This window comes from Hyla sarda, chromosome 2 (assembly GCF_029499605.1).
Source record: "Hyla sarda isolate aHylSar1 chromosome 2, aHylSar1.hap1, whole genome shotgun sequence".
Classification (NCBI taxonomy): Eukaryota; Metazoa; Chordata; class Amphibia; order Anura; family Hylidae; genus Hyla; species Hyla sarda.
Window position 1 is genome coordinate 434601646 of NC_079190.1, and position 15940 is coordinate 434617585.

Sequence of the window (15940 nt, forward strand, 5' to 3'; positions counted from 1 at the left end):
TCATCCAGTCAGAGACTATATGCCCAATAGAGGCGGGTATAGTGAGCGTGTTAGGGTCCCATCCGAAGTGAGGCCAATTCTGCATGATGGATGGGGGACACATTTTGATCAAACAGTGCGCTAATATCCTCTTTTGCTGCTAAAAGCCTCCAGTGCTGCTGCAATCTCATATTTTGTATATATAGTAAATAAGTCCCCTCCTGCTGAACCTTTGGTTTTCTGGGCATGCTGGGAGTTGTAGTTTTTCAACAGCTGGAGACACACTGCTTGTAAAACACTAAAGTTAAACAGATATGTAAATTACTTCTATTAAAAAAATCTTAATTCGTCCAGTACTTATTAGCGGCTGTATACTACAGAGGAAATTCTTTTCTTTTTGGATTTCTTTTCTGTCATGACCACAGTGCTCTCTGCTGATACCTCTGTCCATGTCAGGAACTGTCCAGAGCAGGAGAAAATCCCCATAGCAAACATATGCTGCTCTGGACAGTTCCTAAAATGGACAGAGGTGTCAGCAGAGAGCACTGTGGTCATGACAGGAAAGAAATCCCAAAAGAAAATAATTTCCTCTGTAGTATACAGCCACTAATAAGTACTGGAATGATTAAGAATTTTTAATAGAAGTAATTTACAAATCTTAACCCCTTAAGGACTCAGCCCATTTTCACCTAAAGGACTTAAAACAATGTTCGTTTTTGCACTTTCGTTTTTTCCTCCTCATCTTCTAAAAATCATAATGCGTTCAATTTTGCACATACAGAGCCATATAAGGACTTGTTTTTTGCGTCACCAATTGTACTTTTTAATGACATTACTTATTTATTCTGTAGGACCATACGGTTACAGGGATACCCAATTTATGTAGGTTTTATTTATTTTACTACTTTAAAAAAAATGATAACTACATGCACCAAAATTAGAATGTTTAAAATTGTCATCTTCTGTTTTTTGCGCCGTGGTCTGTAGTTTTTATTGGTATCATTTTTGTTTTGATTGGACTTTTTAATCGCTTTTTATTAATATTTTTATGGTGACCAAAAATTTACAATTTTGGACTTTGGACACAGGAGGGTACAGCACTGAAATATTGTTTTGCAATCTTGAAACCACATCATATAAGTACTAAGCGCTTAGGGTCTAACCTAAAGTATATCCGTATAGCTCCATAAATAGCTTAATCCAAAAAGATGAGAAACCAGAGCCATTGCTACCTAAAAAAAACTTATCACCTTTATTTATAATGCCGTTAAAAAAAAAGTCACCAGATGTGACTGTAGTAAAGTATAAGTCAGAAAAAACAGATATAAAAAACAAAGCAATGCAAGGGGGGGGGGGGGGGCGGGGGGATTCGAACAACCAACCCACTACCTAGTATCTAGCTGAATTTTGGACTCTGGTATTTTTTTTTACGTGTACGACATCAACCGTGCGGTTTAGCTAACTCTATATTTTAATAGTTCAGACATTTACGCACATGGTGGGGTCACATATGATTATTTTTTTTATTACACTATTTTATTTAAAAAATAGGAAAAGGGGGGTCATTTACATTTTTATTAGGGGGTCTTATTCACATTTATTCTCATTTGTTTTAACCGTTTTTTACTTCTTTTTTTTTTTAGCCCCCTTAGGAGGCTATATCATGCAATCTTTTGATTGCATACACTGTTCAATGCTATGTCATAGCATAGCATTGATCAGTGTTACTGGCGCTCTGCTGCTCCAGCCTACTGCGCAGGCATGGAGCAATAGATCGCTGAACTGACAACGAGGAGGCAGGTGAGGACCCTCCCGTCATCCAGTAAGCTGATCGGGACATCGCGATTCTGTTGCGATTGTCCCGATCAGCTCCGCTGAGCTGCCAGGATAGTTTCACTTTCAGTTTAATGCCGGGGTTAATGCCGGGCATCGGCGGTGCCCGACATAAGCTGTGGGTCCTGGCTGCCCGTAACATCCGAGACCCACGGGGTTTAACCCGTTCTCCGCTCATGAGAACGATTTAAACCCCGTTAGCGGGATCAGGGTGTACAGGTACACCCTCAGCCCTTAAATGGGCACTGTCAGATACAAAAACTTTTGATATGTTGTAATTCATGCAAAACCAATAGGTTTTGCAATTGCTTACATTAGAAAATGTTCAGTATTTCATACTGAAAAAGCCATTCAAACAACTGCCCCCTTGCCTGCTTGAACACATACTAGTCCTACTGTGTCCATGCATCATCACCTATGTCATGGACACACTTCCTTGATTGACAGCTGTGAGTGCAGATCATCAATATGATGGGTATCCAGGAAAAATAGGACTATGCCAGGCGCTTCTCCTCTAGGTATTGAAAGTCCAGACCACACAAGATGGATGCAGGGACAATCACTTTATTGGTGCAACAACAAGTTTCGAGTCCGAGCGGAACTCTTCGTCAGGCATAAGGAAGTCAAACACAGACCTTGTTTATATAGCCCTGAGGTAATCACTACCAGGTCACAAGGTCAACAAGTTACATAACATATAAAAACAGTGAATTTGGGACATAATATAAAAAAAACAATAAAACCTTACATATGTAAAATATAATATACTGTCACTAGGGCATAAATGGTTAAAATGTTTAAAAGCAGTGTGTAAACAAAAGTGCCCAGTCTCCGTGCTGTATGTAAACAAAACAATAGCTTATGAATTATAGTGAAAGCGAGGCTGGTAGTAGGAGCGTAATCCTGTGTACTATGTAGTGCTGGCTGCGGGACTAAAATTGTGCCCGTATGTCAGACACACATAGCGCTGTGATGCACTACATATGGTGCTAGACTGAGAAGGCACCGACAGTGTCAGCGCTCCCAGAACTAGCGCTGTCGGCAAGCTTGTTACGGCCAGACGCGAAATGTAAGTAGAGAGGCTGACCAGGAGCTGGTAGACAGGGGCGCATGCGCAGATGAGCTACACAGTGCTGCGTTTGTAAACATAAGCCAGGTGCTGGCCAGAGCCAGAATGATAGGCGGATATATGTCTTCTGTGCTACTGTGGACTAAATCCTATGTGTCTCCAGCGCTGTAGAAAGAGACACACAGGGAACAAGGGGCCAAGATTGTAATATGGAAAAAGAGGCGACAAAACTGTGAATTTACGGAACAATCTACCTCAGGAACCGGTTACAGCAAGAAAACAGTCTTAGATACATTCATAACATTAATGCATATGCAGAAATAAAGCATCCCCTCACATTAATTTACCTGTACCCCTTCCCTTTACCTCCTTGGTTGAACTTGATGCACATGTGTCTTTTTTTTCAACCGTAACAATAATGTAACAATGTAAGTATCCTATGATGTTTACTAGATGTCCAGTATAAATCAACAGACCACGTGTACTAAAACATAAAAATGACCTGCCTCTAGTTATTCACAGTAGAGAAGCATAGTCCATAGTCAGAAGGCTGCTCCTGGAATGCTCTGGGGTCAGCTTGCTATATACAGGAGACTGCTCCGACCGGTGGTGTCTCTACCAGGCAATGGCGCCTAGTGCCATGCTTCAATTTGTGACATCACGACGGGGCTAGCAAAAATCCCTGATGAAAAAGAACATTGTCTTTGAAAGGTGTTCACAAAGACAAAAGCGATTCTGCAGTGTACCACAGGTGGCTAGGTGTCTTAAGTAAAACTGCCCCGTTGTTTGTGCAATGCTTCAATAAAACCACACGTTATATTCACCTCCAAAACCCCTCTAAACTAAAGTCGTCAGTAAATAGGCTAAAGATGCTGATTCCAAATCTTCCATTTTTTATTTATCTACTCACATTCCTCTGCTGTAATCCTGCATACTGATGCATAGAGAAATAATGGAAAGGACTTAGGCCCGTGTTAGTGGGCTTACCGCAGCGGAATGAGTAGAAAGAGGAAGATACAAACTGTTCTGAATGCTAGAGCCATCGCCGGGAGCTCGTGATGTCATATCCCCGCCTCCTCAATGCAAGTCTATGGGAGGGAATGTGACTGCTTTCACGCCCCCTCCCATAGACTTGCATTGAGGGGGCGGGGTGTGACTTCATGATGGGGTGGGGCTATGACGTTACGAGCTCCCAGCTCCAGCGCTCGGAAAAGTTTGTTCCAAACGCTGAGCAGCGGAGTACCCCTTTAATCTATTTATTAATTACTTTAGTTTATAGGGGTGACAGAGTCCCTTTAAAGGGATCGTCCAGAAATAGAAAACCAGAGCCAATTTCTTCCAAGAACAGCGCTACCCCTGTCCTCAGGTTGTGTGTGATATTGCACTTCAGTTCCAATGAAGTAAACAGAGTCAAGTTGTTAAACCACAGACAACCTGAGGACAGGCGTGGCGCTGTTTTTATGGAAAAATTAGCTCTGATTTTCTATTTTTGGACAACCCCTTTAATATAGCATTCCTTAGGTGAACATGTGAACCTATAAGTGGTCTTCATACATTGTAAAATACAGTAGGGCTAGTCTAAATGTAATACAGCTAAAAACGGCATATTTCTCATGCGACACGTATTCAGGATATCTGGCAAGATACGTTGTAGTAGATTAGTCACTGCCCTGAACTCCCATGTTGTAAAATAGCTTTTGATCTAAAGCAGCTAAATGGAGCTGACATGTTAAGCTCGGGCTCCTTTCATGTGCAGGCTAACTAGATCCTGCAAGTGTGACAGGGTCACGCTTAATATTTATCAGGTCTTCCAATGATGAATCCCATGCAGAAGTTCAGTAGAAGGAGACTGAATATCATTGAGCGTGGTTGCCCTGAATTCATTGCCAAGCTATTCATGGGGCAGAATCTTTGATGTATAATATGCTCGTTCACCTCACTACTTGATCTCCATATCCAAAGGCAATGGAAACACATGTCATATTCACTGTGATTTTATCATTCAGTTACTTATTGGGCGTTAGATAGGTCTCGCCATTAGCTTTACACATTGGTTGTGGGGCAGACTTAACAATATTTTTACATAATATTGATATCCATCTTTTAATCTATCACAATGTCTCTATGTATCTGATGTTGGCCACAGTTCTAAAAGGAAAAAAGTCAATGTCAAAATTCACTCCAGTTTTCCTGATATGCCTGTTGTAGAAAATTCATACATTCCTCATGGAAAGCAATTGCGTTGGGATGTTCCTCTTTTATTCTTCCTAGAAGTAGGTGATTAAAAACTGACTGTTACTATTGTCAATATTGCATATGTCTCTACACTGTCTGCAGTGATGATTGGACATGTAAGGACACGGAGAATAACATCATCCAGTTCAGTCACACATTTCCAGGAGTTCTGCGGGCCCTCTTACACATTAGACATGTCAGCCGCACCTGGGGATTTCAACACAATCAGTAGCTTATCTAAAAGATATTGGGGTCTCCAGAGTCTTCCCCCGTCAGATGAGTTTGGTTGAGAGAAGGATAATATAAGGTATGTTGAATACCACTTGCTCAATCCAATTTTTTTATGAGCTGAGCCACCACCACCCATGCCATCAACCACCCCCCAACTTCCAAACACTCTGGCCCCCAATTTCCGAGATAAACTGGTCTTGGAAGTGATAACCTACACTGGTGAATGGTTGAGAGGGTTTTGTGAAGGGTCTAATGGCCCTTTAGGCACGTTAGGCCCCTTTCACCACGTTAGGCCCCTTTCACACTGCCATTGCACCCTGTCAAGAAAAGTCCCTTAAAGTCCCTTTTTTTTTTTGTCTGCCTCTAACGGCCGTTCTCGTGATAGGGCACAACCGGTCATGGCAGCTTCCATTTATTATTATTATGGGGTCCGTGTCGGGCGCCGTTGTTTTTTGACGGAAATAGCGGGAGTATTTTTGTCCCGCTATTCTCCCCGACGGACGTCACATTGCCGTGTCCGAACGTGCAGATTTCCACAGTATCAGTCAATTATCTAATGTGTATAGGGCCCTCCAGACTCTTCTTCCCTATCCCCCTGACAGATGATTTTTGGTTGAAGAGAATGATCAGACATGTTAAAAGTCACATCCTTGATCCTGTTGTTCTCTGAGAGAAGCTACAAATGTGTCTGGGATCATCAATATCCTACCTCCTTTTCCATTCTAAACATATGAACACTCCTAAGAGCTATCTTATTTCTATTGCTACTTTAAAATGAACTGCTTTAAAATTGTTATTTTAGAAGGAGTACAACTATTTACTAAACCAAAACACAATGAAATGCTATATTGCTACAATGCAAAAAATGAAAAAAATTAGGTGCTTTGCTCACCATTCGGCGCCCAAATAGTTTGGACCATCCCACCGCGATAAGGGTGGGATGGTCCAAACTATTTTGCCACCAAATGGTGAGCAAAGCACCTTATTTTTTTCATTTTTTGCAGCAATATAGCATTTCATGTTTTATCTGCATCTTTGTGCTAGCAGTGTGCTGCTGTATTCTTCTGTTTATTTATATTTACTAAACCAGAGATTAGTTCTTATTAGCAGCCCTAAACCTTAGAGCAGTTTTTCCCTGCCAGTGTGTCTCCAGTTGTTGCAGAACTACAACTTCCAGCATGCCCGGACAGCCAAAGGCTGTCCGGGCATGCTGGGAGTTGTAGTTCTGCAACAGGTGGAGACACACTTTTCTGGAAATACTGCCTTAGACTAATATGTTAAAGGGATTTTTGTCATCTATAACATTGAGTATCTGTAGACCTGTACGATATCTTTGACGCACCTAACGCAGTTTGTCTTTACGCTGTTTTCACTCTACTATAGTTCTGTAAGATTGTACAGGAGGAATAGTGCAGAATGCAGCTTTGTTCTTCCCATCACAATGGTAGACACCACAACTAAACCAAACAGACCCCATTCTAAGTATCTGGGGGTCTGCATGGTGCTGCTGTTTTCCATTGTCTGACCTATTTGCACTGCTTTCATGGTCTCCAGTATAAGTGAGTCTAATAATGTAAATGTAGAATTGTTCTGAATAGTCTTCCCTTTCTGTCTTGGTAGATCTATACTGCACTCTAGAAGTGGACTCATTTGGCTATTTTGTCAGTAAAGCTAAGACCAGAGTGTTCCGGGACACTACAGAACCTGAATGGAATGAGGTGAGCAGCGATAAATTGTTTCCCAGACTTGTTACTTGTTGGATGGTTATTATATTTGCTGTATACACGTACGAGACATACACTAAATTTATACAGGAATTGGGTTATCAGTCCATCTAAGCTCCTTGCTCCTAAACAGAAGACCTGTCTGAAAAGTTCTTGTGCTCAGATAAGGCATATGGATATGGTGATGTCTTTTGTAAGGCCATGTTCACATGCGTAAAATGTGCAAAATGTCTGCATGGAAAACATGTGCGGATATTCTTCACATTTGAAGAATCCGGCGGGCGCTAGGACTGCTTGAAAATTCGCTGTTTCATAGAGCGCAACGCAATGCATTTCCCAGTTAAATCCGCAAAAAGAATAGACATGTCTATTCTTTTTAGCAGAGGCCGGAATCAGGATTTCCGAGGCAGAAACATCTGGTGCGGAACTCCACGTGTGAACAGTGCAACAGAATCCCATTGAAATCCGTCCAGACATTCCACCGTGTGAACATACCCTTTAACAACATAACTTCATAGTCCTACTTATTGGTATTACCTGTGTTCTGCGCTCAAAAAAGGTAAAACGTTTCTTTTGTTTTTTTTTCATCTGGCAGGAATTTGAAATAGACCTGGAGGGTTCTCAGTATCTGCGGATCCTGTGCTATGAGAAGTGCTATGACAAAAGCAAACTCAACAAAGACAACAATGAGATTGTGGACAAGATCATGGGCAAAGGGCAGATCCAGGTACAGATTGTACGCCTATTAAATGATCTTTGTAAAGAATTATGTGTAACCTAGCAGAGGCTTAAATTCTCTCCCCTGTGTCTTGGGATCTGGGTGAGCGGTAGATTCTGGCTAGCAATCCTTTGTTCCATTGTCCTTTCATTAACCTTCATGGGTTTATCTGAAGACTCCTGGAATCTGTAGATCAGTCGTTGTTTTTCTTGAATACGTTTTTATTTCAGTGAAATTTGTATGAACCCATCTGAGGCCAGACCATGACAATTTGGTAAAGATGAAGCAGCAGGGGTTATTGTCTAAGTTGGCCGGATGTTACTCGGGAAATCCAGCAATGAAATTCAGATGAAAAAGTCTTAGCAGTTTCTACACGCTCCATTGTTTAAAGGGAACCTGATGAGTGTGTCATTATGTCTGTGGGCAGCTTGTCATAGAACAGGAGGAGCAGAAAACATAAGGGGGGAGATATATCAAAACCTGTCCAGAGGAAAAGTTGCAGAGTTGCCCATAGCAACCAATCAGATCGCTTCTTTCATTTTGCAGAGGCCTTTTCAAAAATGAAAGAAGCAATCTGATTGGTTGCTATGGGCCACTCAGCAACTTTGCCTCTGGACAGGTTTTGATAAACCTCCCCGAAGATGTGTATTTTTGTTGGAAAACCTGAAAGGGAACCTGTCTGCTTTATCAGCTGTTAAGAGCTGCAGACACTATTGGATAGCATAGAAAAGCAAACTGTACCTTTCCTGAAGAGGATGGTAATTGCCAAACTTATAAAAACGTCTGACACCATATGGAGCATCTTCCTAGATTGATTTACAGGGCTCTGTACATCATTTAAGGAGTAGGTGGGATGAAGTTAGGAATCGTGCCAGGTGTGGCACTTCAGCACCGCCTCCATGACCCTTGACTGAGAAGTAAAAAGACATTTTTGGCAACCTCCATCATCTCCAGCAAAGGAACTGCTTGATCTCATACTCTGGTGTCTGCAGCTCTTAGCAGCAAATACAGTTTCCATTTAATATTTTATTGACTGAAGTACCTGCTCATTTTGGGTTTATGAGTCCAGTGGGTGGAGTGACTTAAAGGAGTTTCTGGACAAAAATGATTGATCGTCTATCCTCAGGATGTTTTGTCTCTAACAGAGAAATGTGATGTTAAAAGGGAGATGTCCATAATTTTTAGAATATTCGGTAATAGGTGGAACCGTGATAAAATAGAAGAAAACGTTTTTACTGACCCCCTGACACCCTTGGGTTTCCTTGTTAGGCCTGACATTGCATATATCGTTCACATAATGCTGCAGCCAATCACTGGCCTACAAATGGTCTTTGATTGTAATGCATGTGTTACACCCAATGTATGTAACGTCACCACTGCAGGCCTTGGTGGGGAACATCACAATAATGGCGAATATAGGGCTGAGTAACACTTTGTTTTATTTTTCTTTTCTTATTTTATATTGTCTCTAGCTCCAGTCAACCTTTAATCAGTGGGCAACTCACAGGATAGGAGATAAGCGTCTAATCACGGCGTGGGGGGGGATGAGGGGGATCTAACCGCTGGGACACCCTTGGTTCTCAAGAATGTGGTCCAACTCCTACCTTGGAGCACTCTGGCACCCACCTTCTGAGACAAACTGTGCATGGGGTAGACAGACTTCTCCATCATCACTGACTGCAACAATGTCCCACTGGTGATTGGTTGAGCGGGCTCTCACTCCCGAGATCGGTTCCTCATAGAAGGTTGGAGCCGGAGTGCTCCAAGGTAGTAGATGTGCCCCGTTCTGGAAATCGTGATGGGTCTCATTGGTTATACCCCTCCACAATCAGACACTTGGGGGCTAAGTTTTATTCCCCCCCCCCCAACCCCTCTCTATCACATATATAATTTAATCCTGTAAATGCAAAATTTCAGGTAAAAAAAAAAAGTGAAAGCAGAGAAGCTCAGTGAAAGCTCCAGCTTGGAAGGGAGATCATCTCTTATGAAATCCTCATTCTTTTTACGGTAGTAAACATCTTGCCATGAAAAGAGATTGATGCCTGTATAAGTAATGGCATTCTGGGTATGTGGCAGTGTATCCCAGTGCTATGCACTCTATTATTATTGTGAATTGTGGTTCTTGTGATGTAATGCATAAAACGTGCAATAATTGTCATGTTTCTCATTACAATTCAACCCTGGGGGGTGGCATGCTGTCTTTTGCGGTGAGTCTTTGGGGAGAAAGCAGGAATGCGTCTAAATTCATTTCTTCCTTCCCTCACAGGAGATCTTGTCAGCCCATAGAACCCTTACACGGCCCCTTGATATCCCATATAATTGCCTCTTCCCCTTGAACTGGAGTCAATCCAGAGAGGTGCAGTGTTCAGAGGGACAGAAGTAGTACTAAGAAAGCATAGGTTAATATTTTATCCTGTCCTTCCCCCAGTATGGGGCTGGCACCGTATGGTACATAATATATATGTCCTATTGCTTCAGTTATTTTTGGTGATACGTGAGATAACCTCTGACTAGTGAATTAATGAACATTTCACCACAGTACACTGGAAACTCTGCATATACATGGGACAAGAAATCTACGGCTCATCCGCTGCTCCAAGACGGAAATCCATTTTTCTTGCTGTTTGGTTGTAATGTGTTTTCTTAATGATAAGACTTTAAAGCATTATATAATCCTTAGTTTTTAACTCCCACATTCAAGACGAGGCTGAAATATATTCTATTTCATCTTTTATCATCATCTATAAGAAATTAGAGAAAGTCCTTTGCCGACTGTGAGAAAATGTCAAGGAAGTTGTGTAGTGATCTAATCTCCACTCCCCGTCACATAGTATCATACGTGATATAAATGGTTCCTAGTAAACGCATAGGGGGTGTTCTCAGTAATACTGGATGGCTTTACTACATGCCTAAAGTCTAGGGGTGTAACTATAGGGGTGCAGTGACTGTTTTCATCCGGACCCTGGAGCCTGAAAAAGCTCCAAATTTCCCCCTGACCCATTTAAGGAGACAGTACTATAATTGGGTGGCATGCTAAAGAGTGAGATAGTTTTCTTTTTTCCTCTTCGGCTATGTTTCCACATTGTATTTTGATGCCCAAAAAAAAAACACTTCTTTTTCAAGTCTTTTTATGCATGGTTTAGTTTTATGGAGCATTTTTTTGGTACGTGTAAATTTTTCAGCACCATTTATGCAAATCCGGACATTGCATATCATGTCTTGTCACCCAACATAATGGGCCTCGTGTACTAGGATTCCCTATTTATAATTTTTTTTTCTTTTCATAGTAAATTTTCATTCAGTTTCATATTTATAAATGTGGTTTCACATGTCTTTTAAACATTGTAGCATCTGAAATGCACCAGAGTACACCAAAATGACAACCTAAAAACAATGCCAAAAACATGGTGAAAAATGTCATCAATGACTCAGATTGTAAAAAACATGAAAACCATGCCCACATTTCGGGAAAGAAAAATTAAATAACATGAATTAAAAAAAAAAAAATTCATTGGTTTGGAGTGCTTTAGAACCTATTTTTGTAAAGTGGATGAATTTCTGCAGACCGTGACCGGGAATGCTGTTATCCGCTGGGCACCCACTGAGTTATCTGCACCATTTGGTGGTGCTGCTCCCCTTTTGTATGTATACTAAAAGTTAGAAAAATAAGCAAACTTTTGTGCATGACGTTAATAAATATAGAGAAATGCATTTCCCCCAAATTTATACAGTAATCCAATAGTAAATAAGGCCAATATGTCTGTAATAACCATGTAATTGGGCACTAAATATCCATGTTACATCCGAAATAAGTGACGTTCACAATGTTTACTGTACATGATCTATATACTTCTGCGTCCCGTGCAGAAGGCATGACTAACTATTCCTACCTATGCCAGCTTTGCCATGCCTATGGGGCCAACCTGACTCAGGGTTCCCGTAAAGGGTACTCTGGCGCTTAGACATCTTATCCCCTATCCAAAGGATAGGGGATAAGATGCCTGATTGCGGGGGTCCCGCCGCTGTGGACCCCCGTGATCTTGCACGCAGCACCCCAGTTAAAATCAGTCTCCGATGCGTGTTCGCTCTGGGTCTGATTACTGGCGACCACAGGGCCGGCGGCATGTGACGTCACGCCTCCGCCCCCGTGTGATCTCACGCTCCGCCCCTCAATGCAAGCCTATGGGAGGGGGCGTGACACGCCCCCTCCCATAGGCTTGCATTGAGGGGCGGAGCGTGATGTCACACGGGGGCGGAGCCATGACGTCACACACTGCCGGCCCTGTGGTCGCCGGTAATCAGACCCAGAGCGAACATGCATCGGGGACTGATTTTAACTGGGGTGCAAGATCACGGGGGTCCACAGTGGCGGGACCCCCACGCTCAAGCATCTTATCCCCTATCCTTAGGATAGGGGATAAGATGTCTAAGCGCCGGAGTACCCTTTAAGGCCATGTGTACACAGCGTAAAATGTGCAGAATTTCTGTTGAGAAAGCACAGGTGGACATTCCGCACATTTAAATAATCTGGCAGACGCTAGGACCGCTCAGAAATGAGCCTTCTCATAGACGGCAATGCATTTCCAAGCCAAATAGACAAGTGTATTCTTTTTGCGGACCGTGTGAACAGTACAGCAGAATCACAATGAAATGAATGGGACTCTGCTTCCGTGTAATGTCCGTGCTAAATATTTTGGTGGAATGCCGGAAAGGACCTTCCGCCAGGTGAACTTACCCTTACTCTTCTGATCCAATGGCCGCTGTAGAGTCCAGTTCTGTGATCCATACTTATTCCATACTTTTTTACAATCACAGTCGGCTCAGATGTCACCATTTTATATTGAATTCTGTCCCATGGCTCTCCTTCTGGTAATATAGTACATTTCGAGATTTATTATATTATTTTACCTAAGCATTACATTCAGATGATGTGTTATGGTTTGTGGCTGAAGCTAGAGGGTAAAGGCCTTGCTTTTTTTCCTGCTATTTTAGGATTTGTACAACTTTCCCAGGCCATGCCATGTTTCACTTTCCCTAAATAGCTTCCTGAACCGATCTTATGTGTACATTGGTGCAGTGCATCTCGGGGAGGCGAGTCTGCTGGTCACGTAAACACATTTCAACAAAGGGCCAACATACTCTTGGCTGTCTGATGCATAGCGTCTAGTGAATTTTTGCTGTTTGTTTTAGATGTCCATACAGATTTTTCAATAAGTGATAAAATATGTACTTTATTCCCATGAAACAGTATTTCCCAATCAGGGTGCCTTCAGCTGTTGCAAAACTAAAACTCCCAGCATGCTGGGAGTTGTAGTTTTGCAACAGCTGGAGGCACCCTGGTTGGGAAACACTGGTGAAGAAACTCTGAATTCCTGGAATATTCCCTGCATGTGTGTTGTGTTAGCAGGGGTGCTGTGAATCTCTCTCTTTCTGCCTTGACATTGTTATAGACCAGGAGTTCTGGACCTCTCTGGCTGTGATTGACTTGCCAGCCATTAATTGGACACACATTCGGTGTAGTAACTCGCAGTGTCATGTATGATTGCCCTTGTGGGATGGTAGATTCACAGTACAGTATATACTACTCTCCCAGTCATCCTGCTCCATATGTTTCTAATTATCTCTATCCCTTCCCACCGGGTCCATTATCTTCTACCAAAAAATCCCTATTTAATTACTGTCATGAATAAATGCTCCAAGCCTGCTATACTGAAATAGCCATAGTCATCTTGGTTGTTTTAATAGAAAAATTTTAGGCCAAGTTTTCTATATACTGTACAGATCCCAGTGGTCGTATTGGTGATGAGGCTTGAAATTTTGTCACCTATTAGAGATATGGGAAATGCCCATCTGCTTGAGGTTTTCTTCCTCTGACGTGAATAGCATAAAGTTGTACTCATGTATAAGCTAATGGAGATGAATTTAAAGCATACCTGTCATTTCCAAAAACTTTTTATATAATGTAGATAATAACATTGTATGTATATTTGTAATATATACTGGTGAAAAAAATGCTGTATTTTCCCTGCAACTATTGCCTGTGTGTCTCTGTGCAGAGACATAATACAGGAATTGAGGGCAGAACAAGCAGGGCTCTGTACACTGAGGACAAGCAGGGCCCTGTGCACTGAGGACAAGCAGGGCTTTGTACAGTGAGGACAAGCAGGGCTCTGTACTCTGAGGACAAGCAGGGCTCTGTACACTGAGGACAAGCAGGGCCCTGTGCACTGAGGACAAGCAGGGCTTTGTACAGTGAGGACAAGCAGGGCTCTGTACACTGAGGACAAGCAGGGCTCTGTACACTGAGGACAAGCAGGGCCCTGTGCACTGAGGACAAGCAGGGCTTTGTACAGTGAGGACAAGCAGGGCTCTGTACACTGAGGACAAGCAGGGCTCTGTACACTGAGGACAAGCAGGGCTCTGTACGTTGAGGACAAGCAGGGCTCTGTACGCTGAGGACAAGCAGGGCTCTGTGCACTGAGGACAAGCAGGGCTCTGTGCGCTGAGGACAAGCAGGGCTCTGTACACTGAGGACAAGCAGGGTTCTGTACACTGAGGACAAGCAGGGCTCTGTACACTGAGGACAAGCAGGGCTCTGTACACTGAGGACAAGCAGGGCTCTGTACGCTGAGGACAAGCAGGGCTCTGTACGCTGAGGACAAGCAGGGCTCTGTACGCTGAGGACAAGCAGGGCTCTGTACGCTGAGGACAAGCAGGGCTCTGTACGCTGAGGACAAGCAGGGCTCTGTACGCTGAGGACAAGCAGGGCTCTGTGCGCTGAGGACAAGCAGGGCTCTGTGCGCTGAGGACAAGCAGGGCTCTGTGCGCAGAGGACAAGCAGGGCTCTGTGCGCTGAGGACAAGCAGGGCTCTGTGCGCTGAGGACAAGCAGGGCTCTGTGCGCTGAGGACAAGCAGGGCTCTGTGCGCTGAGGACAAGCAGGGCTCTGTGCGCTGAGGACAAGCAGGGCTCTGTGCGCTGAGGACAAGCCGGGCTCTGTGCGCTGAGGACAAGCCGGGCTCTGTGCGCTGAGGACAAGCGGGGCTCTGTGCGCTGAGGACAAGCGGGGCTCTGTGCGCTGAGGACAAGCGGGGCTCTGTACGCTGAGGACAAGCGGGGCTCTGTACGCTGAGGACAAGCGGGGCTCTGTGCGCTGAGGACAAGCGGGGATCTGTGCGCTGAGGACAAGCTGGGCTCTGTGCGCTGAGGACAAGCAGGGCTCTGTACGCTGAGGACAAGCAGGGCTCTGTACGCTGAGGACAAGCAGGGCTCTGTACACTGAGGACAAGCAGGGCTCTGTGCACTGAGGACAAGCAGGGCTCTGTGCACTGAGGACAAGCAGGGCTCTGTGCACTGAGGACAAGCAGGCCTCTGTGCACTGAGGACAAGCAGGCCTCTGTGCACTGAGGACAAGCAGGGCTTTGTACACTGAGGACAAGCAGGGCTCTGTACACTGAGGACAAGCAGGGCTCTGTACACTGAGGACAAGCAGGGCTCTGTACACTGAGGACAAGCAGGGCTCTGTACACTGAGGACAAGCAGGGCTTTGTACACTGAGGCTGTGTGTCTTCTTGTCCTTACTGTACAGAGCCCTGCTTGTCAATGGTATTCTCTACATTATAAAATGTTTTTGCAAATGACAGTGCCCATTTAAAGAGAAACTGTCTTGTCACTTCTGACCTACTTTAGTGAATCTGAATACTGATTTGACAATATCAGACAAGGGAATGGTAATACCCAGTTGTCAGTTTATTCTTAGATTTCCAGGAGGAATAACAGAGTAGTGGTTCAGTCCAGAGTCACTATGTGCTCCATCATTAATATTTCATGGGGAATGCAATTATTTACTTAAACAGCCATGAGGTCCGTTACATTGACATAACTGGGATTTTTATTTTAGCGACATCGCTTTCATCAGTTCAACCCACTGCAATAATAGTATAAAAGGAAACCACAAAGAACTGAAATTGGTCTAACTTTGGCATCATATATGCACTCATATCATCCATATATTCCTAGGGCCCTGTTATACAGAGCGATTATTGGCAATACAGATATGGGTTGTGTTCCACAGTGACTTTTGGCTGTGTGTTCACCCCATAGGGCAGTGGTCTTAATCTGTGGCCCTCCAGATGTTGCAAAACTTCGACTC

The 15940-nt window shown here is 43.5% G+C and overlaps 1 protein-coding gene across 7 annotated transcripts in view; it reads left to right on the plus strand.

Annotated features, from left to right (window-relative positions):
• ABR (ABR activator of RhoGEF and GTPase) overlaps positions 1 to 15940 on the plus strand; it is a 442924-nt gene that overhangs the window by 361405 nt on the left and 65579 nt on the right. For all 7 annotated transcript variants that reach the window (XM_056559132.1, XM_056559136.1, XM_056559135.1 and 4 more), the window contains 2 exons: positions 6968 to 7065; positions 7667 to 7798. In XM_056559132.1, the coding sequence (XP_056415107.1) occupies positions 6968 to 7065; positions 7667 to 7798 (230 nt within the window). The remainder of the gene's footprint in view (positions 1 to 6967; positions 7066 to 7666; positions 7799 to 15940) is intronic.